Source organism: Molossus molossus, unplaced genomic scaffold, assembly GCF_014108415.1.
Source record: "Molossus molossus isolate mMolMol1 unplaced genomic scaffold, mMolMol1.p scaffold_m16_p_2, whole genome shotgun sequence".
Taxonomy (NCBI): domain Eukaryota; kingdom Metazoa; phylum Chordata; class Mammalia; order Chiroptera; family Molossidae; genus Molossus; species Molossus molossus.
This window is the reverse complement of record NW_023425355.1, coordinates 127,665,704-127,689,236: the sequence shown is the minus strand read 5'-3', so window position 1 is coordinate 127,689,236 and position 23,533 is coordinate 127,665,704. Positions and strand designations below refer to the sequence as shown.

The 23,533-nt window shown below is 36.6% G+C and overlaps 2 protein-coding genes across 2 annotated transcripts; both read right to left on the bottom strand.

The window, feature by feature from the left end:
* Positions 1–7,896: 7,896 nt before the first annotated feature.
* On the bottom strand, positions 7,897–8,254 carry LOC118635513 (60S ribosomal protein L35a-like). The gene has a single exon (XM_036270167.1). It carries the CDS (start codon positions 8,230–8,232, stop codon positions 7,897–7,899), a length of 336 nt encoding a protein of 111 aa, XP_036126060.1. The 5' UTR covers positions 8,233–8,254.
* Positions 8,255–20,821: 12,567 nt separating this feature from the next.
* Positions 20,822–23,182, bottom strand: LOC118635512 (serine/threonine-protein phosphatase 4 regulatory subunit 3B-like). The gene is made up of 2 exons (XM_036270166.1): positions 21,679–23,182; positions 20,822–21,519 (listed from the first exon to the last, which is right to left on the bottom strand). The coding sequence occupies exons 1-2, from the start codon at positions 23,180–23,182 to the stop codon at positions 20,822–20,824; spliced, it is 2,202 nt and encodes a 733-aa protein (XP_036126059.1).
* Between the last annotated feature and the right edge of the window lie 351 nt (positions 23,183–23,533).

Here is a 23,533-nt window from a genome sequence, read left to right as displayed (position 1 = left end):
CTAGAGGAAGTGTCTTGAACATTTTACTCCTCAAACCTTTGGAATGTTAAAAAATGAGGTAAAACAACCTTTGGACTGGGTCTAAAGCAGCACTCTATTCCAAATGGCTGTTCACAAAGCAAATGGGGAAGCAGATATTATGACTACCAGAACTGAAAATTAAAGACATTCTTTAGAATTGGTATGACTATGTTAGCTTATCGGCACTTAGAGAAATTACTTCTTTATTGTATCTACACCCATAGAAATTACTTCCTTCTATTCCTGTAATCATTTCCTTTCCCTTTTTCACAAATACCCTTTGTTTTCACCTAATCAGAACACTGTTTTGTTTACTGTCTGAATCTGTGTTTTCAAAATAGCTTTTTTTGGGGGGGGGATCTCATCAAATAAACAATTGTTGCTTCTCACTTTGCATATTATTTTTAGGTTAACAATATCATAATGATGGATTGTCATTATACATTTGTCCAAACCCATAGAATGTAATTAAGATAAACTATGGATTCAGGCTGATTATGACGTGTCAATGTAGGTTCATCAATTCTAAAAGATGTACTATTCTGGTGGGGGATGATGATAATGGAGCAGGTTATGCATTGTAGGGGCAGAGGGTTATATGGGAAATCTTTATATGTTCCCCTCAATTTTGCTGTGAGCATAAAACTGTTTGAAAAATAAAGTCTTAATTAATAAAACATTATGTCTATGCTTTACTTCTTATAAAGTCTATTTAATTGAAGTAAGGCTGGCATCTGTTTTTTTTTGGGGGGGGGGCTGTTAACTCACCTAAATCAATAATTGAGAAGTCGAATTTAAAAATCACATCCTTGAGGCATTTTCTCAAAGTGTATCTAGCTTTAGATGTTGCAAATATCACCTGAGCACTTGTTAAAACTACAGAATGCAGAGTACCACCCCAGACCTACTAATTTAGAATCTCTAGGGAAGGATAGCAGATTTGCAAAGTCTAGCAGGAACCCCAGGTGACTCTTATCATAAGAAAAAAATTAGAAAACACTGCCCAGAGGCACATTTCTGCTTTCTGTATTTCTCTGCTTCGAAGCTCACGCTAAATGCCTTGAATGTTAGCCAAATCTTTTCTGGAGGTAGGAATTTATGAATAGATCATTTTAAAGGTACAAATTCTCAAATAGTCACCTTCTATTATTAGTTGAAATTAGGCTTCCCAAGAGATTGTGAGAAAAGCATTTCACGGACCCACACAAGGGAGATTGTGGTGTGGCAAGGTTTTATTTGTGATAAAATCAAATGCTGTGGCAAAATCAAAGAAATTTTCATCCTGGGTTCCCAATATCCCATCTCTGTTCATCCGACCATGGAGAAAGTCCAACCTTGTCTTCATCAAGGTCAAGAAAAAGGCCAGTGTCTAGAGTTTCTGCTTCATATTAAAGCTCAGTCTTTTGGTGTCTGCATACCATGGGCCCCAGGTGACTACTAGACCCACTTGGTCTTGGTCGTGTGTTCCTGGGTGAGAGAGAATGTGCAAATGCAGGGGGTGAGGGCAGGTCACTGAGTGAGAGAGAACTTCTTTGTTCACCTGGGATTAAAACCAGGAGGTTTTTCTTTTTGTCTTCTTTCTTTCTCTTTCTTTCTTTCTTTCTTTCTTTCTTTCTTTCTTTCTTTCTTTCTTTCTTTCTTTCTTTCTTTCTTTCTTTCTTTCTTTCTTTCTTTCTTTCTTTCTTTCTTTCTTTCTTTCATCTCACCCGAGGACATTTTTCTATTTTTTGTTCAGATAGAGTGGGAGGGGGAGAGAGAGAGAAACATCGACGTGATTGGGACACATCGAGTGGCTGCCACCCACACAACCCAACCAGGGCTGGGGACAAACTGCAACTGAGGTACATTTCAAAACAACCAATTTCCTAAGCTTTCCTGGGCTTCTTATGGGTCCAATCCCTAGCCAATAATCCTTTTTCCAGGTTAGACTGACAGGTCTCCACGGAGAAGCACCTCCCCTGCACCATTTTTACTTACATTGTACATGTGTTTACCTCCTCCTTCTCCCTCACCCCCTACAATCCTGTATGGGAGGGCAGGCTGATCCCTATATGGGGGAAGGGAGAGTTGTTAAACTGTAGTTTCCTGGTGAAACAAGCAGGCTCATGCTTCCCAGCTGACCATCCTTAGCAATGTCTGACTCCCCTTGCTCTCTTCCTATTAATAACTAGCTAACTACAGTAACATTTTTATATGTATACTTCTCTGACATTGATTTGACTATGAGAACTATGATTTCACAATAGAATTCCTCTCTCTTTATATAAGAATTACATATTGAGTCTTTGCAGTTCTCACCCATCCTTATGATGGAGCATTGCCTCAGGGTGTGATAATTTCCAGGGCATCCACAAAGGGAAAGCCTGCTTTAAACTTGAATCAAGGAAGCATAAACATATAAAGTTCCCTGTATTTTTCTGTTTTCTACTTATTTCAGTTATGTGCCATCTGTTAGAAATTTGCTATTTTGCCCCATGATGAGATGTTCTGAATTCAGATACTGTGATGTAGAAGTAATGATGATATTTATTTAATGTATTTCTCTCCATCAGAATATTGTTAAGGAATACATCTCCTCTGAAGGAGAGTCTCATGAGAGAAAAGTAAAGAAAGTTTTAGTATAACATACCAAATGCTCAAAATGATGTTTTTTCTATGTATATACATATAAGCAACTCTTTTCAGCTTTTCTCAATACTCATCCCTAAAGGAAAGTTGCTAGCCAGAAAGAAAATTACTTACCAATAGCCAAAGCAGTACTGGTCAATAGTTTTAATACTGTCATATAGAACTGGAAGGTTCACATGGAACATTTTTAAGACACGCTGGATAAAATTCAAAGATAAAAGTTTTATCTGATTTTATTCAAATTTATTATAGGCTTTGGATAATGAAGCTAAAGTCTATTTTATCAAATGATATTGTAAAATATTTATTCCCTTTACAAATTCAATTCTTATTTCACCTTGTAAATTTTTTTTAATTTTTTTCCACCTATTAACAAAGTATAGAATGTTAGCTGTCAGATATTAAATAATGAGGTTAATTCCTATTGTGCCGGCATGTTTATAACCCCATAACTGATGATTGGTAAATTAATGTGTTGCTTCATAATTAACGATTGGGAAAGTCACTGTGTGCCTTCTAGCTGAACCTGTTTAGTCAAAATAACCTCAGTAAATTGTAATACTCCCTGAACCAAGAAATTGTTGGGAGCCGGCTACATGTCTGACAGAGTCCACAGAGCTTGGAGGTCTTGAGTCAGAGACTCGACCTCCCCCAGAATCTCAAGGAATTAGGCTTGCATTGTGTTTGTGCAGCTCGAGGCTAAGTGTGACCCAATGTAACTTGAAATACATGAAATACCTGGGTGTGCCTGGGTGTTCCTGTTATCCGCAAGGCAAACTAATTCTATACAGCATTGCTGTGGCCCTGGGCATTATATAAGGAAGATCCTATTTTCTGTAAGGTATAAAAGGCACGTGATAAAGCATATCAGGGCTGATTCTAAAGATTCTGTCACAGGGGTGTTCAGAATCAGACGCTGGCCGGCTAATAAACGGCTCTTATTTGGACTTCAATTCTTTAGTGGTCTTTCTTTGACTCTGTCGCACCACAACGTTTGGAGGCCCCAGGGCTGGTCTCTGAGAACTCAGGATCAGTCGTCGGCTGGCTTTGCTCTTTATTTGGCTTTAATTTGGTTTTGGTAGTCTCTCGGTTCTCTGGTGCCACGACACTATCATATTTTATTTTAGAAGGAAGTACGATTTTCATAAAATTTTACTTTGTAATAATTTTAAATATATTAAATGTACTTAAATTGTTTTGACCAATTATATACTAACCATCATTGTAATGTTGGGGAGGAAAAATTTTCCTCTACCCTTCAAGGTTTTTGTGGCTGGTCTATTAATCAAATTGACATGATGTTATCAAACCCCAATATTTGAGTCCGTTCTGCCTGTATGCACTGTCCCAAATAAATTCTCAAGCAGGAGTTGGCAGTGGAGGAAGGAGGTGATTTATTATAGGATTGGTGCCAATCGGAGAACAGTGAGCTAGTGCTCTGAAAGACATGACTCACCAGTGGTAAGTAGGTTACAGATTACATGGGGTAAGATCACAAAACACTGTGGGTTAGGGAAGTCCTGGAGGGAGCTAATGGTCATGATGCCATTGTAATAATCTGGTTATTATTTAACAGGAAAGGAGTAAAGGGAAGACCAGATAATATAAGCATGCCATTTATACAGCTTTGTTAAAAGCTAGAATTTGACACTCTCCAAGTCTGTTCCCCACTAATTGATGGGGGAAGGGACTAGACAAAGGAAGTTTAAACGTATGCCCAGTAAAGTCTGAGTGGTGTGGGAAGGTGTTTACCTGCCTGTCAGTCACACCTGGGAGTGAATCAGTAGCCAGAATAGTTGTGGCCACTGCAAGCACACAAAACCTGAATATTTAATCTCATAAACAAAGGAAGGTGCTCTCTCTGTCTCTCTTGGCCCTCACCCTTGCCGTCTGTGGACTCCTGGCTTGTGGAGCTCCTATGCTCTGCATTCACCCAGTGGCCCCCAGCCATGTGGACTCCATACAATGGATTAATGGATTGAATCTAGCCTGATGCATGACCCAGTCCTGGCTTCACCATGGAAAGAAAACTCTGGACATTGGCCCTGTTTCTAGCTCTACTAAATCTACATCTGCATGTCTTCCAGAACTAGGTTAAGGGAACTGGCACTTTAGAATCCAAAGGACATAATTCCATGCCAATAAAATCCATTCATTCTCCAGTGCAAGTCTTAGAAAATTCATTTTCTAAAGATATCACAATAGCCACCCACGAGTATCAGGGAGATCCAGCCTACTCATCTCTCCGGTACCAGTCAGAGGTGAAGTTAGGGTAATAAATCATTTCTTTAGGTCTTAAGAGCAGTTCACCTTCTGTTCTGGCATCCCTGTCTGGTTTCACGGACCAGTAACTGGAGGCTCATTCCATTTTAAGGCTTAGGAGCTGAAACATACCTTGGGTCAAGATGTTATCGTTAGCCTGCCAGATATCTGACCTTATGACCATTAGTCTAATCTGGACTATTGTCTTCTGCTGCCTCAGGTCCTCAGAGGCTACTGATTATCCAGGGAAGAGACTAGGTCTATGAGGTGTGGAGAGAGAGAGAGAGAGAGAGAGAGAGAGAGAGAGAGAGAGAGAGAGAGAGATTTCTAATATTCCTCAAGGTATAGTCACAAATCAAATAAAAATTGTGAAGACCCTTGGTTTCAGTAAGACAGATTAGCAGGAGACAAACAAATTTAAGTTTAATAACATGTACATATCCTGTATACATGGGAGAGACCCAGGTGTCAACATAAGAAACATTCAAACCTGTGAAGAATTTTTGTATTTATTTAAGCCAAAACTGTTAATGATCGCCAGGAAGGAAAATCTCAACTGATTGAGATAATGCTCCATAGAATGGTAGTTTTGCACTTTACTTTATACATTACGATAAAAAGAGGAGACATAAGTGGATTACATGAAATCTATTGGTGATAGATTAAGGAGGTGGGAGAAAGCAAAGTGGGCGTGGGAGGAACCTCTGGGTTTGGATGAAAAGTAGAAAGATAGACACATACATCTTTTACATAGGTGGGTACAGGATAGTTAACAGTCAACAATTAACTCAATAACAATGATGGGATTTGTGGTCTCCAGAGAGTGGTGCCTGTGCTTTGAGGGGTCCTGAAAAAAGAAAATTACTTTGACATTTCAAAGATATGTTATCATAGATGCAGAAAGTCTCAGTTAAGGTAAAGATTGACCTTTGTCAGGGAAGATGCAGGCCTAGGACATGACTACCTGCCATAACTGCTTTTAGTTAAAAAAGTTTTAATTTCAGAACATCCTTTGTGGTTACTTTAGGTCTTTGACTTTGCAAGGGCACCATGCAGGCCTTCCCTGAGCTTGTCAGGTTAGCATGTGGCCCCTTTTTGTCCACACAGGAAAACTGAGTAATTAGCCCAAATGGTAGGAGCCTCACCTTAAATATCACCTTCAGTTAAAGACAAAAGAAGACTTTGGGGATGGGGAGTCAATTATTGGAGGTTACCAAGAAAGCATAGTAAACAAAGGTAAGATTGTTGTGCAGATTTAAGTTCTTGCTTTCACCATTGATAGTAAAGGCAGGCCTGGTACAGTGAGGAAAACACCCTTACAGATGGAGATTGCCCTCACAATATAAATGTCTTTACAAAAGGTAACTACTATTTTCTTTTCAGAACTTCTGCTGTTTATTAAAATTAACCAAGCCAAAATAATCAGTATCACCAAGGAGGCATATTTTGGGGTGGTAAACTCTGCCCCCCTTCAGTTACAAAAATAAATCCACAAGACATATTTTAACTCTATTGAAAAAGAGAAAACAGCCCAGCTGGTGTGGCTCAGTTGTTGAGTGTCAACCCATGCACCAAGAAGTTACAGGTTCCATTCCCGGTCAGGGCACATGCCCAGGTTGTGGGCCAGATCTCCAGTAAGGAGCATGCAGGAGGCAGCCAATAGTGTTCTCTCATTGATGTTTCTATCTCTCTCTCCCTTTTTCTTCCTTTCTCTCTAAAAAAATCAATAAAGAAAAAGTATTTAAAGAAAGAGAAGAAAAGAAAAAGGGACTCAGTCCAAAATAGAGTTATTTCTGCTAACCCAAGTCACCAAACCAAACCCTAATGACTAACCTAATTGCAGTTTTCCTCTCTCAGGAGTGGAATTTTAAATCAATGAATATGGAATTTCATGATCCACACTAGTGAGATAATCTGCCTGATAAGACTCCTGCTTTCCCTTAAGTGAAGGTGTCCTTGCAGGAAAAAATCCACTCTTTTAACTTCTTAGTACTAACATCTTTCTTCATAATAAAAACCTCCCATTTGCACAACTCACTGGGGTACCTTTCTATTTACTAGATAGGTTGTTACCTGATTCATGAATCACTTAATAAAGACAATTAGGTCTTAAAATGGAATTTTTAAAAGTAACCCTTAAATCTTATGTCCACAGGCATAACACACACTTATTAAAATTTCAATCCGTATATATACAGTACTTTGTTTTCTTACTTAGAATAGGATGTTATAAAATAATAACTTTCAAAAGTTAAAGTTATAAAGTGAACACCTGTCAAATATTTATTTAACTCAATAATGAGGGAAATAATGAGGGAAACAGCATATGGGAAAGCTAGTTCAAAGAATTCAAACAGTGGTAATGTTGTCAGTTTAAGACAAAGCTGTTTAATATCTTACTGGAAAAGTAAATTATTAAGATTATGTTTTCTATCTGAAAGAAATACTGTTTCTCTACAGAATACTATCTATATAAGTTAACAAGTAACTTCAAAAAGCATAGACCCTAATAAAGGTAACCCAAACAAAGGTACAGTTTCTTAAAGAACCAAAATAATTTTAAGTGAACCTTTTGGACAATGTTCTAGAATTAAAAAGGAAAACATACTCTCTTTACCTAACTTCAACTTGAAGTCCTTTATAGTCTCAAGTTTCTTATTTGTAAGTTTTCTGTTAATTTTCCATTAACAGTAATCAATAAAACATGCTCTAATTTAAAATAGATGAAGACCATTTCCAAGAGGTAACAAAAATATAATAGAATATGAGACCGTATTCAACACTTTTTTCCCCAATGGATACTCATGGTGCTATTTAAGTTCCAATTCAAAAAATGGTTACAATTCAAAAAAATAATGTCATGGTTTTATTTTATTTATATTTATTTATTTATTTATTTATTTATTTATTTATTTATTTATTTTAACAAAAACACAAGAGAGCAAATCCATTTTATTTACTTTTCAAATCCATTTTATTTACTTTTCAATAAATCCTTGAGGGGTACAGCATTACACGAATTCTGTGTCCAATGGCCTTAGCAGGAAGGTTGCTTCGGAATTTAGCACGAACCATGCCACTATTTCCATGAGCACAAGTTACCTTTCCCCAGATTACTCTGGTTTTGTTTGGTTTGCCACCAGGAGTCACTGTGTTGTTCTTTGCTTTGTACACATAAGCACATCTCTTGCCCAGATAGAATTCAGTTTCATCTTGAGCATAAACACCTTCAATTTTAAGAAGAGCTGTGTGCTCCCTCTGGTTCCGGAGACCCCGTTTATAACCGGCAAAAATGGCCTTGGACCACAGCCTTCCAGACATATTTGTCCTTATAGAAAGAAGTTGATGGTTTTATTTTAAATTACAATTTTTATAGTATATCTGAAATTACATTCTTCACAGTGATTTTAAATTATGATAAAAAACTATGTGCCACTTTAAAGACATGGAAGGGGGTGCATAGGTTTTAAAAATTCTTATAAAGAGGATTTTAGCAAATACATTTGATGGCCTATCCTTAGAAAATATTTTTCTCTGTTCAAATTTTTCTATCAGTGTGACTCTATCTACATTCCATCTTCTTGCAATACCTCATATTATCTAAGAGATAGTTCCTTTTTCTCTAGCACTATAATAAAGAGCCACTAGGGAGAGAGTAGTGAGCCAAAAAGTCTAGGTACCCATCCTCATAGTGCTTACATTCTAGGAAGGGAAATTGAGATTAAGCAAATAACTACTTACATAAAAATAAAATTGTAAGTGAAGCATATGTTATGAATTGTGGCTAACCAGATCCTTGAAGTGAGGGATGAGGGAAAGGAATCTTCAAAGAGTGAGCTGAGATCTGAAGAGAATTAATTAAATGGAGACAAGGGATTCAGTCTTTTAGAGATTTATTTTTTTCTGTCATTTCAAAAGCCTCGTGGATGGAGGAAGATACATATATCTGTAAAATGGAGAAGACACTATTTGTTTAGAATTTTATTGTGTATTTTTACCTGAAAGTTCTACTTTAAAAACTTCAGTCAGAACCCTAAGTTAAAATAATAGGGACTGGATTCATTCTTTCACCTGGAATACTCAAAACAGACAAGAGTCGCAATACATTGAGCATCAGTCAACAAAGTACAGATATTCTTAAGAAATAGGACATAAACAGGGTGAGACCTAGAATTGATACCATTATAATAATTTGGTTATTAAATAACAGAAGAGGAGTAAGGGGAAGGCTAAATAATATAAGTATGCCATTTATACAGCTTTGCCAGGAAGCTGCAGCTAACACTCTCCAAGTCAGTTTCCTGCAGATCAGTAAGGGAAGGCACTGGACAGAGACAGTTTAGACTCATGCTCAGTAAGGTCTGGAAGATGTGGGAAGATGCTTACCTGTCAATCACACCTGGAAACAGGTAATTGGCTAGAATAGGTGTGGCCACTGCAAGGGCACAAAATCTGAGATACATTAGCTCCCAAAGTTTTCTCTTTTGGTGTTCTTGGCTCTTGCTGCTCATGTATGACTTCTGGTTTGTGGGGTTCCTATGCCCTGCATTTGCCCACATGGCTCACAGCCATGTGGGACACACACAATGAACTGATGGACTGAATCTAGCCTGATGTTCTGCTGGACTCAACTTCACCATGGAATGGAAATTCTGGACATTGGCCCTGCTTCTAGCCTTGTTAAATCCACAGCTACATATTTTCTAGGCCTGGTTTGAGGGAACTGGAACTTTGCAAAACAAGGAATGTAACTCCATACATATAAAGTTTTTTTCGCCACATTCCGTTCTCCCACGGGGGCCTCCAGAAATGCTTGTTCCAGCAGCGTCCTAAGAACCCCACTCCCACTAGTTATGGAGAAATTGGACTCACTCATTTCTCTGGCAACAGAATTGCCCAAGCTTACTCCTTAGAGAGAGTTTCCTGACCATAGAGTTTCTAGGCACTGGCCTGGAGGATCTCTGGGATGGAGTTGACAGTTCAGAGACCATGTTGGCCATTATTCTCAGTAAAGAATACTGGAGAGAGCTGTACACAGAGAGGACTCCAGAGATCTTTAGAAGCACCCCTCAAGTGTTCAGCTGATTACTGATCAGCAGATTCTCATGAGAATATAGTACCCAAGGCTGGGCAAAGAACCAGTGAGGATAATTAATTCACATAATAAATGGACTGAAGCCCCAGCTTTCTTTCAGGTAGTTTTTTGAGGCTGAGTCCCTGCTTAGATGACTTCAAGCTATTTTTTATCTCCCTGATTGCATATTAACATACCAGCCTGGGAGAACACATCCACAGCCTTGTTCATTCCGTAGGTGGAAGTGCAGTTTGTTCTAAATATGACCTTTTTTTCCTTTGGATAATTCCACAGCCTCTTTAGAATTCTCAGGTATTAGTCAAACATCAGGTCACTGTATTCCCCAAACTTCAGTGGACACTTTTTAAAATATTCAGCTGATTTCCTTAAATAAAGCACTTCACAGTAAACTGTCAATGAACAACACCTTCATCCCCTCCTCCCAAGAGATAAGTGTAATGGTGATATAAGGAAGTATCAGAGTCCTATTGAAAACATCTCCAAAGAAATTCTCTCTTTACCTAGCTTCAATTTATTATTATTTTAATAACATTTTTTTCTTTATTGGTTTTTAGTGAGAGAGAAAGGAAGAGGAAGAGAGAGATAGAAACATCGATGAGGGAGAACATCAATTGGCCACCTCCTGTATGCCCCTCACTGGGGATTTGGCCCACATCCTGGGCATGTGCCCTAACCGGGAATTGAACCAGCGACCTCTTGGTGCATGGGTCGATGCTCAACCACTGAGGCACACAGTCCAGCCTACCTAGCCTCAATTTAAACTCCTTTATAATGTTTCAAGTATGGGCTATAGGTTACAAACCATTTTTTCATATAACTCCTTGTAATAATGAACCACATGAATGGACTAGAGCTTCACTTTAGCAACTATTGTTTTGCTGTCCAATGTAAGAAGCTCAGCTGAAACTGAGACCAAAAAAAAAAATCTAATTTAAAATAATTTTACATATGTGCATATTATGCTATAAATATAATTATTATAGCTAAAATAGTATAGTGTAATTCTAGTCACTTGATGATGGACACTTAAGCTACTTACAGAATTTGCTACTCTAAACAATGCTGCAATAAATATCAAGATATGTTTGTCACTTCACAATTTTTAAATATGTTAGAAAAAATTCTAAGAAGATAATATATGAATCAAGGGTTTTATTGATTTTCATGCATATTTTTAAGCTTTATTGTTGAATGTATTACAGATGTCCCCCCTCTTTCCCCATTGACCCCCTCCTCTCCACTTTCACCCCCCTCCTGCCTTCCCCACACTATTGTCAGTGTCCATATATATATATATATATATGTAGATATATATATATGTTCTTTGGTTTATTTCATCCTGCCCACCCTCCCCCCTTCCCTTTGAGGTTCATCAGTCTAACAACCAATTTGTACTTCTTAATTCCTTCATCTTTTTCACAATGGAATACTATGCAGCTGTAAGAAAGAAAGATCTCTTATCCTTTGAGGTGGCATGGAAGGACCTGGAGAGTATTATGCTAAGCGAAACAAGCCAAGCAGAGAAAGACAGATATCACATGATCTCACTTATTTGTGGGATATATTGAACTAAACAAACTGATTAACTAAATTGACCCAGAGACATAGAAGTGGGGTACAGACTGACAAGCCTCAGAGAAGGGGGGTTGGGAGGAGATATAAACCACAGAACTTATATGCATGTATGCATGACCAATAGACATAGACAACAAAACTGGGGATGGGGAAGAGGGTGTCAATGGGGGAAAAAGGAGAAACATCTGTAACAAAAACAAATTAATAAAAAAAATCTTATTAAAAGATTTTATGTCTTAAGAAATTTTAATGTCTGCTTTATATAGGCTTTATACATTTCTTATCATATTTATTACCAGGCATTTAATTTTAAGTAGCTACTGTACCTATTTTTTGATAAAGGAGAGTTATGGCTGTCATTTACTAATTGTGTAATCCACACCCTTATTGAATTTGCTTTTTGTTTTTCAGATTATTTGGATCTTCAAAGTCTATAATGATAAAATCTGAAAAAGATAATATGTTTTTCTTCTTCCTAATATTTATAGTTCTCATTTCTTACTCTTTATGATCTAATGCCATAGGCTAAGAGAGACCATTCAATGAAAAATAATGGTTGATAATTGTTCTTGACTCTAATAGATATTCTTTTAGAGATTCAGCATTAACCATAATGCTGATTTTCATGTATACATATAGAACACAACTTATATTAAAATACACACATGCCCTGGCCGGTTTGGCTCAGAGGTTAGAGCATCTGCCTGCGGTCCAGAGAGACTCGGGTTCGGTTCCTGCTAAGGGCACGTACCTTGGTTGTAGTTTGTCCCTGGCCCTGGTTGGGTCGTGTGGGTGGCGACCACTCGATGTGTCCCTTTCACATGGATGTTTCTCTCTCTCTCTCTCTCTCCCTTCCACTCTATCAGAACAAAAAAAAAGGAAAAATGTCCTTGGGTGAGGATAAAAATAAAAATAATAATAATTAAAAAAACACACACACATATACTCACATCAGTACTACATAAAATGGAATGATATTCAAAACATACTACAGTGTCTACCCAACAGATTCTGACCACTATTAGTGAGCACTGAACAACCAGTCAAATTGTATACTACCTTGTATGCTCTACCAGATGCACTGGCTACATATCAGTTCTACGGATACATGCTACACACAGTTAAGAAAGCATTAACTTTCTAACAGACATAGGTGTTAAATTTCATAATTTTTAGCTTTCTGTATGATAAATCGTTCCCCTTATTTGTAATATCAATATGAAAATCTGTCTTTACCGTGTGGAAAAATGTTCATGATGCACAGATAGACTATAATTGGTGATCTTCTTTTAACAGATTTGCTTCACTATGAATTAATTTTTTTGGGGGTGGGGTGGGGGAACATCTCCTTGTCTGTTTTTGTTTTTCCTAGTAAAATTCAGTCCAATATTTGAAGTGCTTGAAACTTCTTTTGTCTATGTCCTGAAACAGTTGAAATAGCATTAGAGTTCATTTTTTTCTCTTTGAAGATTAAACAGAATTCACCTGTAATAGTCTCAAAATACTTTAAATAACAGAAAATCCAATGTAAATCAGCTTATATTACAAAGGAAATGTTTTCTCTGGTTACTCAATAATCCAAAAGTAAAGCTTCAGATTTAACTTGATTTAGGAATTAAATATTGTAGATGGATTTATCTCTATACAATTTTCGGCCTTGTTTCTTTGATCCTGGTTACTCCTGCAGAAAGTTTCTTCCCGTATTATCAAAGTATGGCTGCCACCAGCTCCAAAACCCATACATTTATCATTTGCATCCAGCAACAAAGAGAACCTTTTCAAGTAGTTCTCATGAAAGAAGAGAGTATAATTCTTAGAAATGTATACATTTCATTTGTTTTATCTTTGTTGTATATTTATCCATGTATCACTCGCAAATGTCAAGAAATGCACTTACATATCCTTGAGGCTAGTAATGGAGTGGTGTCAATCTCATTGAAACAGCTTTGCTAAGAATTAGGAATTATATTTCTTATGGCAAATTTAATGTTTCTCAAGGAAAGAGAGGGAGAATGAAAAAGACAATGAGAAAATATCTATTAATGTTATATAATAAAGTATATATTTTATATACATACACATATAGCTCTAATATGAATTTGTTATGAGTATATTTATATAAAATTCATGAAACACCAAATTCATGTACATCAAAATAATGAGAATGAGCTCCTCAATAAAATGTAGAAATGATAGATCTTAGATTTTAGGTAATGGTAAAAGATCTTAATTTTGCTAGTTGATATTTTTCTAGGAATACTATATTAATGTATTAAATATCATGATATAAATTTCAAAGTATAGATAGGAAAAAAGAAAAGAAAATGTGCTAATTTTCCTACATCTAAATTGAATACTTTAAAAAGGAAAACATAAAGAAATTACTGTTAAATCATTACTGATAGTCCAACTTTGTGGTATCAATATAGGGTTGCATATATGTATAACCTGATATAATATTTTATTTGAGAAATAATAATGAGCCCTGGCCAGTTTGGCTCAGCGGTTAGAGCGTCGGCCTGCGGTACAGAGAGAAATAATAATGAAACCACAGTTTTTAGATAAAAAGAAGAATTGTTACAATATCAGATTAACTAAGCAGTAAATACTCATTAACATCCCTATAGTGTTTTAAAATTTTATAATTTTGCCTACACATTGTCATTTATAGCATAACCATTATTTTATAGATAAATATCCTGAGACTTTGAGAGGTTATATAAATGATTTGAAGTCCAATAGGTGGACAGTATTTTGATAATGGCACAAACTCAGCCATTCTAAACCCATATCCCACTCAATATACTTTTATCTATGTGTGAAATATTGATGAAAATAAGCAAAACCATCACACATAATACTATTATTACAAATGTGCTTATCTAAAGAAGTTTGTTACTATCTGAAATGATTGATGTTTCCTAAACTTATGGTAGTTGATGATCAATTGGTAATATAGACATAATCAGATCATTATGTTGTACACCTTGAACTAATTCCATGTTATATGTCAATTACATCTTTAAAAAACTGGCAAAATTTAATAAAAATGTATTTATATAAAGGAAACTGATGTATTTTGAAAACTCTAACATAGTGTGATTTTTCCCCATAACATGTAATCTATTATACATTGAAAAGGATCTTTATACTTAGGATCATTGCAACACTTAATTATATTTAAAGAATAATACTCAAATATGAAAAAAATATGAATAACTTTTTACAGGATATCTTATTTTTGGCATGAACTAAATCTACAGTTCCTTGATATTTCACAATCTTTGGAAATACACTAAAAACACTGTGTGTTCTCCACTGGCAAATGTGATAGACTAAAGCACTCTTCAGATTTTGTAGGGTATCTTTAAAAATGTGTACAACAGAAACATCCCAATATTATTGTGTGGCTTATCTGGCTCCTCAGCCCATTTCCATATGCCCTTCTTTTCTATAAGGTTGCTTTAGTAACTCTCCAACAAAAGTAATATTCTGTAGTTTTCTCCAAATACTACCTACATAATTGTTCAATTTAGTCATCGCAGTGAGGGCAGGAAATAGTCTAACTCAAACTTGTTTGCTTCTGATTCCAACAGTTTGGAGACCAACTACCTTTTAGTAAAAACAGCTAAAAGTGTCAAATATATTAAAACAGTAATCACATGCAATGCTATAGAGCACTGGTTCTCAACCTGTGGGTCGCAACCCCTTTAGGGGTCGAACAACCCTTTCACAGGGGTCGCCTAAGACATAACAGTAGCAAAATTACAGTTATGAAGTAGCAACGAAGATAATTTTATGGTTGGGGGTCACCACAACATGAGGAACTGTACTAAAGGGTCGCAGCATTAGGAAGGTTGAGAACCACTGCTATAAAGGGATGATAGATGTAAAATGATTTCTTTTATTATTCCAGGGAAGAATAGATTGATTAAATTAAGTCTTCGTAAAATGAAGTGTGTGTGTTACAATTTAAAGATAACTAACTACCAGATTCAAATAGAAAGAATACTTTCCAAAGCAATAAAGGAGAAAAGGGAACCAAATACCCAAACAATTCAATAGAAAGTAAGAAAGGACACAAGTTGATGCAAGTCTAGTTGCTAAGAAGCAGCCTACACACTCAAGAATTGCAATATATTTAATTTCAAGTGTTATATAATTGGACATAATTTCTATTTCAAGCCCACATTTTTCAATAGGGCTGAAACTTAATCTCTGTAAGTTAAGTAGGCCTCTGTTGCCAACATTTTTCTCAGATTAATTCTAGCATGGGGGAATGCATGAGGAGAAGTGGTGATATGGACTACCACTATCAATGTCAACGTATCCCACCACACATATAAAGTACTTAGTATAGTGCATGGCACCAATTGTAAGTTAGCTCCTTTATCTCTTGACTTCTGAGGCAAGAGTGAAAATTTCACTATCTCTTTAGTAATTTCTGTGGTGAGTGTGACCATGGTGATTTGCAGAGTGCTATGGTGTGTTTTTGTGAAAGAGAATTCAAGCAGTGTTAGCTTAAGATGACCTTTGGAAATGTGAGTAAAGCAGAAAGAGGAATATTATTACTAATTTTGTGCTTTGATTGCTCATAGACCTGATATATTGATTTCAGATTTCTACTTTATTATTAATAAATCTATATAGTGGTTGCATATAATGGTTTTAATGCTTAAAGTACTTTCACTATACATTTCAAGACACATTATACTTTAGAGAAATAACTCAATCTATGGAGTCAGACAAACATAATCTGAGTAGAGTCTTACTGGTATTGGTTATGTAATTCCGGGCACACACTTCTGTGTGCCTGTTTCTTCTGCAAAATAGAGTCAGAGCAATACTCTATTAGTCCAGTTTCCCCAAGAGGATTGTAGCATGCAAGAATTTTATTAAGAAAAATGCCAGCCCTGGCCAGTTTGGCTCCGTGGTTGAGCATCGGCCTGCGGACCAGAGAGTCCCAGGTTCAGTTCCCGCTAGGGGCATGTACCACAAAAAAAAAAAAAAGAAAGAAAGAAAGAAAGAAAGAAAGAAAGAAAGAAAGAAAGAAAGAAAGAAAGAAAGAAAGAAAGAAAGAAAGAAAGAAAGATGCCAATGAGAGGCAATGGAAAGCAGGTTGGAGGATATTGGAAGCACCATTAGATCATGACTCACTTTGACCTCAAAAGAAGAATAAAGAGAACGATAGCAGCACCCTTGATCACCATGAGGTCTCAGAAATACTCAGGAAGGCCTTCAGAAAGTCCTCAAGTCAATCTCTACTCAGAGGAGTCTCTCGTCTTCCAGAACCTGTGTTAGTAGCCCTGTCATGCAAACCACTGGCTGGAAGCAGCCCCTAGGAAGCATGACCTGGGAGAAAGTGAGGCAATGAATGAAGAGCACAGTGGCTGGGACCCTTAATTTTACTAAGTTATTCCCCCTTTCTACAAGTGCATTATTATGGCCTCCATATATACCTTGCAGCTTTATTGTGAAATTAGAAATAATGTAGGTAAATTGCCTATGAAAGTATGTTTGACACATACTACATGCTCAATAAAGAATGTCTATCATCATATCTCAATTGTGAACTCTTTATCATAATAATTATGTGATACTCATAAGGTACATCTTACTTAATCCTAACAAAACTTCTTGCTATTAGGAGTTTGTATTAGTTTGCCAAGGCTGCCATTTCAAAGTACCATAGGTTGTGTGGCTTAAACAGCAGAAATTTGTTTTCTAACAGTTCTGGAGGCTAGAAGACCCAGATCAAGGTGTTGGAAGACTTGGTTTCTTCTGAGGCTTTTCTCCTTGGCTTATAGAGGGCCATATTGTCTATTGTCTCTGTGTCTTCACATTATCTTCCCTCTGTGTGTATGTCTGTATTCAAATTTCTTCTTCTTCTAAAGACACTAGTTATATTGGAGTTGGGTCTACCCTAATGACCACATTTTAACTTAATCATATATTCTAAGACCCTCTCTCCAAATACAGTACCATCTGAGGTATTGGGAGTTAGGACTTCAAAATAGGAATTTGGGGGGGGGGGTTACAATTCAGCCATAACAGTATTGTTAGCCATACATTCCAGATAAGAAAACTGAGAATTAGACATGTCAAATAAGAAGCCATGGTTATGCTTATAATGAAATGCAGAAACTGCATCTCTGTAATTCCAAGCAAAGTCTATTCTGTTTTTATGAAAGTGCATTATACACCTGATTCTTGTATATACTTGGCCCTTTTAGGTAGAGGGTAAAAACAGAGGGTTATTCAGCCTAATGGATGTGGACCCAATATCCATAAAGTAAGATAAGCCCTTGAATCAAGTCTCACACATCTTTAAGCTAGGTTCACAATAGAGGGTGATTTTTGCCTACTGGAGGGGTATTTATTTGACTTCTGGATACAGTTTCTGTTGTTACCACTGGGGTGTGCTGCTGGCACCTAGTGGGCATTTGTCAGGAATGCTGCTAAATATCCTACAATGCACAGGAGAGCCTCCTGAAACAATGAATTATCTGGCCCCAAACGTCAACAGTGAATAAGTTGAGAAGCCCTACACTAGAGTAAGGCAATTTGGTCATTAAACCAGGACTAAAGGAACAGGAAATTGTACAGACGTCTTTTGAAATATTAAGGGCACAATACATACATGTAGACTTGTCTGCCAACCAGAACTGAACTCATTAATTTTTAATGTATCATGTTGCTATCAATTTAGTCCAGAATATAACATTATTGTTTTAAAAGCATAACTTGTGGCATACGTGCTTATACTTGGCTTTATCCCTATTTCTTGGAAATTATTATACTCTTGCTGATGATAATAATCAGTTTTAAAAGCTATTTATTGAGTACTATGTTCTTGGTAATTTACATATAGTTTCTCATTTTTAAGACAAGATGGAGAAATTGTGGCTAGAGGAGAAAATAAGCAAATTGCTAAGGTCATGAAACCGGTAAATGTCAGAGCCTGCATTATCAAGGGCTGTCTGAATATGAAGCTTTTGCTTTATCTGTTACATCACCTTCCCCTTGTTGGTGTGTTTAGAAAGTCACTGAGTCATAAAAATTACTGAAAGTCATCTATTAAAAGCCAAAACCTTATTGAATCCAGGGCACCTCTACAGAAATGCTTACCCGAATGTTTTTGTAAATACAGGGCCATTCTAAACTGTTTCTTCGTTTTTATAAATAAGCCACTTAAGGGTACTTTTAAAATTAACTTCTAAAAGACTTAGAGGAAATTAAACATTTTTTACAAAGTATCTCACATACAATATCTAGTGAGTCTAAAAATTTTTGTCAATTTTTCACTCAGTGTCCAGACAGTAAGGATTGCTCTTCTGTGTTTTGTTGCCCTCTTAAATGTTCCCTTAATAGTAGGTTATGCCATCTGATGGGCAATTTTGCTTTGCACCATTTTGCTTGTCATGTTATTTCCTAACATTAAGTAGCTGAGACTAGAAAAGGGCTCATAGAGGTTACACAGCTCGATAGAATGCCTGTCCTTTTTTCTTTTTTCCTTTACTTTTTTTTTCCCACCAACTTTCCATTACACTTATGCCCTCCCTTGTTTTGCCTTACAAGCTCACTGGGGACAATACAACAAAAAATGCAAATATTCATTTTTTTCTCTTATAGTGTTCATTTTTTTTATGGCCAGTTAGAACTAGCTGAAGGGAAGAGAATAAGCAGAAAGAGCGTCAAAAAAATTGTTCTTCTCTGTCTAAATGTAAATTGCTACTCTGTTAAGGAAGTGGTGCTGCTCCCACCAAAACAAAGAGTGAAGTATATTTTATTCAAAGCAAAACTCTGTGTATGCATGTAAATGTTTATACTATGAATAACATTCCCCATGACAGTCTAGCCAGAAGGAAAATATGAAATGCTTTTTAAACAAACTGCTTTTTTTGATAGATACTCATAAAGTTATTTGACTTTGAATAATACCATTATAACATTTAATTTAACTAGCAGGGTTTGAAAGATATGAAAATGCAGTTCCCCTGCTGTGTCATGTCCTCAATAATGTCTGATGACATCTCCTGAGGTCATGTCCACATTTTAGCAGACTTTATATCAAGTGAAATGATTGTTGTTTTAGAAATGCATTCTTTTTGTACCTCTTATACAACAGTCTCAGTTTTGCATGAGATATGTCTCCTCTTGGCATAATATTACATTTAAAATTGTCTGAACAAAAAATGGAAAAATGTCCTCGGGTGAGGATAAAAAAATAAATAAATAAAATAAAACCTCTTAACTCTTTGCTACAATTTATTTTCAGAAATTCATTTGCATTCGCTCTTTAACAAAGCACCTTTCATATTACATGTTGTTTATAGAAAAGAAAAAAAAAAAAAACTTCATATACTGTTTGTGGAATCTGACACCTAAGTAACCTTTTCTTGGCCCAAAATGGTTTCTAGATATTAAGTGCCACTTCATTCAGCACCATTTTTTGTGTGTTAGTCTTTGTAAATTGCACTTTAAAACTTACCTGCTGCTCTGGAGTCAGACACAGCTTTATTAATGAATCAGGAAATGACTTTCAAGTTGAAAACATTCTATTCTACTTACTCCCAAGGTCCTAAAGAACACCCTTTAGAATAATATTTGACTGACTTTTAACATCTCTTATCGAAAAAAAAAGGCATATTCACAACTGCACGTTTTGAATCCAGCTTCCCTTTTTATTCATGAAAATACACACTGAAAGTTACTTCCCTCCAATTACCCATAATGCTGAATTTTCGTTAAAACTTCACAGAACTGTAAGTAGCTTAACTTTTAAAAAATTCCAGTTGACTTTGTTTCTATATAAACATTAACATACATTTTTGTTTCAAAGAAGGCAATGAAAGAAAGAAAAACCATAGCCAATGGTTTTGGGCAGGTACTATTACAGATTGTGCAACTGTACTGTTAACAGTTGTTTCTAATATATACTGCTGGAACAAAACTACATTGATATTATATTGTCAGTCTGTTCTCCCACACCCTCCAAATAAAACCCTTTCTTGCTAAGAAGTTATTCAGGTTCTGGTTAGTTTTTTCTTTTTCTAAGATTATGGGAAGCTTGATTTTTACAGAACTAAACCCTTCTAGATGATAATACTGAGCATCTTTACAAATTGCATACTTATAAATTCACATAAGAAAGTTTTTGATTCAGACTTTTTAGCTAATTGATGTTTACAGAATTTTAGTAATATAGACTTTAATAATGTTGAGTCTCTCATAAAGATTTTACAGGTTAAGATGTGGTCTTTTCCTGAAGGCTGTTTCATCTTCCTTATCTTCTTCTTCATCATCATCTGGATAATCCACTAATCTCATTACTCGACTATAACTTGGGCCACCTGTTCCATTAGCATTATCAGCAGAATGGAAATAAGTAAATTTGTAGTCACCAGAAGATGTTCTTTTAGGAACATATACCTTGTCTTCATTTTCTTTTCTTTTTTCAGTCTCCATACATTTATCATAATCATCTTGATAATCATTTTCCATTAGCTTTGTACCTGCTTCTTCTTCCTCTGTATTTTCTATATTTCCTTTAACACACGCTTCTTTATTCTCCAGGACTCTGGCCCTTCTTAAAAATATTTTACTATTATTCTGCGTAGACGTCAAACTCTTCTGTACCTCACTCTTTCGGGCTTTCTCTTTTTCATATTTAATTCTCAAACCTTTGAATGTGTGAATGTATTCAATCCATTCAAGTGTTTTATAAAAGTTTTCAACTACATGTGCAACAAGAGACTTGATGTTTTCCGTTCTTATATATTCAAACATTTCAATAACAGCTGAATTCAACATATTGTACCGAGTTCCATTATCCAGAAAGGCATTTACAACTGGCTCAAAAAAATTTCCCTCAATGATATAACGATTATAAACTTCATCTTTAAGCCCAATTATCTTTCTCATAAAGCGAAGAGCACATAAGACCAAGAAAGTGTGTCTCGAATTCATTAAGATCAAGACATTTCTTAGCAAGTCTTTTCTCAAAATATAGTATTTTATGTAATATGTGTGATGTTGCACACAAAATATGAGCAGCTCTAAAATTAAGCTAAGCAGCTGTGCGGTTTGATAATTATCGAGGCAATTTTTGTTGTGTACGTCAGCTCCAAGTCTATGATCCTCTTCAAGTGTATCTTCTGAAGTCGTGGCCAAAAGTGGTGCTATTACGTTATGCATACATTGTTTATAGAAGAAATTTAGAAATTTACTTCTTTCACATTTATAAGGTGTCGCTAGCATGTTGTCTGGATCAAGTAGATAACGAAGAAGTTCCATTATTTGAAAAGCACCTGCTAGCTCAGGATCAGTATCACAAGTCATTTGTTTAATTATTAAATTAATGAGAAGGTTAGCACCTTCATTCTGCTGGGCTTCTTCTATTATGAATTCTCGGATCATGGTTGGACTATGCTCCACTAGATAAGCAAATATGTCAGTAGCAGCTGACCTTATTTGAAAATCATCCAGGCTCATTACAACTTTAACAGCAGGAAGAATTCCCATTTGTGTCAATGTTTTGAACAGTGCATTCTTGTTTCGAGACTTTAATGTCTGAGTAAACGTACAGAATTCCTTGAAAAAAAGTATTAATTCGCGCCGCTTATCATCATCAGTAGTCTTATCCTTTAACTGCGCAAAAACTTCAGGCAAAAACTTGTCATCTGTCTGCAGCATGTGGATTATCTCCATCTTGTTGAGGAAAATAAAAGTTTTAAGAGCAGAAAGACAATTATCTTCCAATACGGATGGTGTAGGGAAAAGAATGTCTTGAATATACTGTACCCTGTATGTTTGATGTATTCTTTGTTTAAGTTTACAGGCTGTTATAGGTATAACTTCCTTGAACTTTGCATTTTGGGTCAAGAATTCCCTATGCCTTTTTGGCTGAGCCAAAGCAGGGTCATATTCAAGGCATCCCACCACATTCATGATACACTCATCAGAAAACAAGATCTCAAACAAAGATGTCTTGTCGAGGAATAAGATTCCTCTAACAATTGTATGCAAATGGTATAAGCCTTCAGTGTATCCCAGGTTCTCACAAGAGTGTAACAGCTGCAGTAGTTTTTTAATATAGTTCTCATTTTCCAAGACCAGGGCCAGCCTTCTGCTACGGATAGGTGAAGTGAAAGCTGAGGTGACTAAATTAGCAATGTCTTTAAGTTTACTGAGTTCACAGTTAGGCAGGTCAAACATATCAGTTTCTAGCGTTTCATCACAGTCCTCCTCTAAATCATCTAAGAGTTCTTGTGTGATGCTGACGGATGGGTCTTTTCCTTGAACCTGGCAAATGTCTTCCCAGGTCTCATGACAACTGCCTATGTCTTGGAAACTCAATGCCATTCCATGGTTGTCAGCTTCAGACCAAACAATCAATGTGTCCTTTTGTTTCTGATAGGGAGTGTCTGGAAGTATCTCAGATTCCAGCATCAGTGAACCGCTGGACTCCGACCTAACTAACAGAGCCGCGCCCTGGGTTTGAGTGTAAACTGTGGTGACAAGCCCTGAGCCTAGATAATCCCAATGTTTGTCCTCATTCAGAGTATAAAGTTTTACAGGGTGACTAGTCTTGTTCGCCATGGCAAACTCGGCGTCTTTACCTCAGCGCTGTTCTCGGCGGCGTAGTTCTCGAAGGTGCCGAAGTCCCGAAGGGATTGTAGGTGCCGCTGCTGTGGCTGGCTACGGTGGCTGAGATGGCTGGTGGCGGGGGAGGGCGGTGGGCAAGATGGCTGGTCTGGATAGTCACAGAAAAGAAGATGGCGGCGGCGTAGTCGGGGTCAGAGGAACGGCTGCGTAGTAGCGTTACAAGGATGCTGGCAGCTCCTAAGGTCAGTAGGGTTCCCTGGAATCCTGCTACAGCTCACTTCCCTCTCATGTTCCCCTCCCTCCACTTTGCTCCCCCATATTCTCTCTAATATGCACTTCGAAAGG

Excerpts from the sequence above, each read along its gene's own strand:
- LOC118635512 (XM_036270166.1), bottom strand. The coding sequence starts at position 23,182 with ATGGCGAACAAGACTAGTCACCCTGTAAAACTTTATACTCTGAATGAG. Across the intron at positions 21,520-21,678 it reads ACACAACAAAAATTGCCTCG|GTGCTCTTCGCTTTATGAGA; the intron begins ATAATTATCAAA and ends TCTTGGTCTTAT.
- LOC118635513 (XM_036270167.1), bottom strand. The coding sequence starts at position 8,232 with ATGTCTGGAAGGCTGTGGTCCAAGGCCATTTTTGCCGGTTATAAACGG.